This window comes from Bombus flavifrons, chromosome 7 (genome assembly GCF_040668555.2).
Source record: "Bombus flavifrons isolate JBK064 chromosome 7, iyBomFlav1_principal, whole genome shotgun sequence".
Classification (NCBI taxonomy): domain Eukaryota; kingdom Metazoa; phylum Arthropoda; class Insecta; order Hymenoptera; family Apidae; genus Bombus; species Bombus flavifrons.
In genome coordinates this window covers 517308-520872 of record NC_138448.1, presented here as the reverse complement: position 1 = coordinate 520872, position 3565 = coordinate 517308, and the positions used below count along the sequence as shown (strand labels likewise).

At 27.8% G+C, this 3565-nt stretch overlaps 1 protein-coding gene across 1 annotated transcript; it reads left to right on the top strand.

The window, feature by feature from the left end:
- The first annotated feature begins 361 nt into the window (after positions 1 to 361).
- Positions 362 to 3324, top strand: ArgRS (arginine--tRNA ligase-like protein). Its single transcript, XM_069116854.1, has 8 exons — positions 362 to 640; positions 763 to 918; positions 1009 to 1234; positions 1331 to 1755; positions 1847 to 1988; positions 2066 to 2325; positions 2406 to 2598; positions 2690 to 3324. Exons 1-8 carry the CDS (start codon positions 593 to 595, stop codon positions 3262 to 3264), a joined length of 2025 nt encoding a protein of 674 aa, XP_068972955.1. The 5' UTR covers positions 362 to 592; the 3' UTR covers positions 3265 to 3324.
- Positions 3325 to 3565: the final 241 nt, after the last annotated feature.

Here is a 3565-nt window from a genome sequence, read left to right as displayed (position 1 = left end):
TTACAATTATATCTTTTTAGTAATTCCATTCATTTTATTTTCCATTCCCATATTTTCCATTCACGTTCCATTACGTGTATAATCTTGAATAAAAATTAATATATTTTTTATCATTTAAATTAATTTCAAATTTTTTACTTAAAAGTTATACAGATATTGCATAAGCGATTATGAAAAATTCCTGCTCTTTAGCAGGTAAATTATGTTTATCTATCGATTAAATGTATTTTTCCGGAAAAAATTAATATATATGTTGTCAATTAAATGACTTTTTAGTTTTTTATTGAATACATTTGCATTTTTGTACAATAACATTATGCAAATATTTTCTGTAAGAAGACCCGCTAATTTATATGAACTATAATTTAAATAAGTGCATATGTACACAGATATCTCTATATACATAGAATTATGAAAATCTTTTAAATCTTTTTCTTACATTTGATTTCATATTATATATTATTTACATTTGTAATTTACTATTAATATGATCTGATTCCGAATTTTGGATTAAGTAACGGTGAAATCAGATTCTTTGGAAGATCCGCGTGCATTATTTTTGTAAAATCTCCGAAAGTAAACTTTTAATAGAATGACCACCATAAATTTGGAAAATTTCCACAAAAGAGCAACCGAGGCGGTAAAGTACATTATTGATTTGTATTTGCTGTTTAAGAATTTAACAAAATCTGTGAAATGTAATCTTTGAAGTTGTCATTTAACCCCTATATAGGTTATAAAGTTTACATATGTACATTGCAGGAAATAGAAATAGCTCTTTTAAGGAAGGAAATTGAATTTTTACGACAAAATGTCACAACTAATAATTTTATGATAAATTCTGTACTTATAGATAAATATGTAAAATTAGAACAAGAAAATATTAAATTAAAATACAGAGTGGCTATCCTAAAGAGGGTCTGTTTTATCTAAAATACTTCTAATAATTTTATGACTTTCATTTTATTGTGAACAAAATAATGATCCATTCTTGTTTGATCTTAACAGACTGTCAAAGCTGAAAGAGCAAAGTTAGGAAACAAATTGAAAATGACAGAGAACAATGTAATCAGTATATATGATACGCTATCTAATTTATTTAAGGAAGCAATCTCAGTTGCATATCCTGATGTTTGTGACCCTCCAGTAATTATAACATCTAGTAATAATCCAAAATTTGGAGATTACCAATGTAACAGTGCCATGCCACTTTCTAAACAACTCAATAACAATGGTAAGAGACATCGTACGAATATTGATATATAATAATGTCACTATTAAATTTTAATATATTGGGTATATTGATATACTTATTTTTATATTTATACAGAAATTCGAACAAAGCCGCAAGATGTTGCAAAGAACATTATGTCAAAAGTGGAAGAATCAAGCTTAATCTCCAAGTTGGAAGTCAATGGTGCAGGTTTTATAAATATATATTTAAAAAGGGAATTTGCACAATCAACCTTAAACACATTAGTAAAAAATGGGGAAGCATTTCCACCATATACAAAAAGACAAAAAGTAATTGTAGATTTCTCTAGTCCCAATATCGCTAAAGAAATGCATGTTGGACATTTAAGGTCCACCATAATTGGAGATAGCATCGCAAGATTGTTAGAATTTTTAGGACACGATGTATTGAGAATAAATCATATTGGTGACTGGGGTACTCAATTTGGAATGTTGATAGCGCATCTTCAAGATAAGTTCCCTGATTATTTATCTATCTCTCCACCTATTACGGATCTTCAAGTAATTCTAAATACGTTTTTATTTTACGATTAGCTCTATGTATATTATAATTGTAAAGAACTATTTTAATAAATTATTATAAAATTTGTAGAGTTTTTATAAGGAATCAAAGATGAGATTTGATGGAGATGAAGAATTTAAAAAGCGCGCTTACAACTGTGTTGTTAAGTTACAAGCATTCGATCCTGATATGATAAAAGCATGGCAACTAATTTGTGATGTTTCCAGAAAAGGTAAAACAATCGATGCGAAAATTAAAAAACTGGAATATTTATAAGTGTAATGTAAAATACCTATGTTTTAAATATAGAATTCGAGAAGATATACACTCGTCTAGATATCAAGTTGATAGAAAGAGGGGAATCTTTTTATCAAAAGCATATGGAAGCTATAGTGAAAGATTTAGAAGCGAAAGGACTGTTAGAAGAAGATGAAGGACGAAAAGTAATGTGGAGCAAACAGAATAATGAAATTCCTCTAACCATTGTAAAATCTGATGGTGGTTTTACTTATGATACGTCAGACATGGCAGCTATTAAGCAACGTATAGAAGAAGAAAAAGCAGATTGGGTATATTTTGCATATATTCAATATTATATTTTAGTAAAATATATTATTTTTATATCTGTGTCTATTCTATTTATATATAGGTAATATATGTAACAGATGCTGGTCAATCTATGCATTTTCAAGTATTAAAGAACTGTGCTAAGCGAGCAAGTATTATAGAAAGTCGTCATAGAATAGACCACGTTGGATTTGGTGTAGTTCTTGGCAATGATAAAAAGAAATTTAAAACTAGATCTGGAGATACAGTAAAATTAAGTGATTTACTTGATGAAGGTAATTTACTTTCTAAAGTTATGAAACCTTATAAAACATTCATCATGTTATAGTTAGGACAATTTTTTCACATCCCTATTTATTATTTAAGGTTTGAAAAGAGCACTAGAGAAACTGATAGAAAAGGAACGTGACAAAGTACTTACGGAAGAAGAATTAAAAATTGCTCAAGAATCTATTGCTTATGGGTGCATAAAATATGCAGACTTATCGCACAACAGAAATCACGAATACGTATTTTCTTTTGATAAAATGTTGGAAGATAAAGGCAATACTGCAGTGTACTTGCTATATGCTTTAACAAGAATACGTTCTATTGCAAGGGCTGCTAATATTTCGCAGGAAAAATTACGTAAAATAGCAGAGGATACTCCAATTTCACTAGAACACGAGAAGGAGTGGAAGTTAGCCAAAGTATTAATTAAATTTCCTGATGTACTAATAAAAATTACAAACAATTTATATTTGCATCAGCTCTGCGAGTATTGTTACGAGATTTCATGCGCTTTTTCGGAATTTTATGATAACTGTTATTGCGTTGAAAAAAACGAACTTGGGGAGATAGTGAACGTGAATATCGGCCGTATTTTATTAACAGAAGCTACCGCAATTATAATGGAAAAATGTTTTTCGATACTAGGCTTAAAATCAGTTACACGTATGTAAGCATATTTATATAAACATATAATGTGGAATAACAATAAAATTCGTATTGTTTATAAAGAATTGTGAAGTAAAATTAATACCATTTATGCTTCTTAAAATATGTTTTATAAATATAAATAAATTAAATACGATAAATAAAACCTTTTATTTATTAAAAACTTATTTGTTTTCATATTTATTGAAGATTGGTGTTTATTCTAATATACTATCTTTTACTTTCATTTTATGAAACTAATTCTTAAATATATAAAAATCTTGCATTTTTATATAAATTTTACCGCACTGTAAATTTTAACGTGTA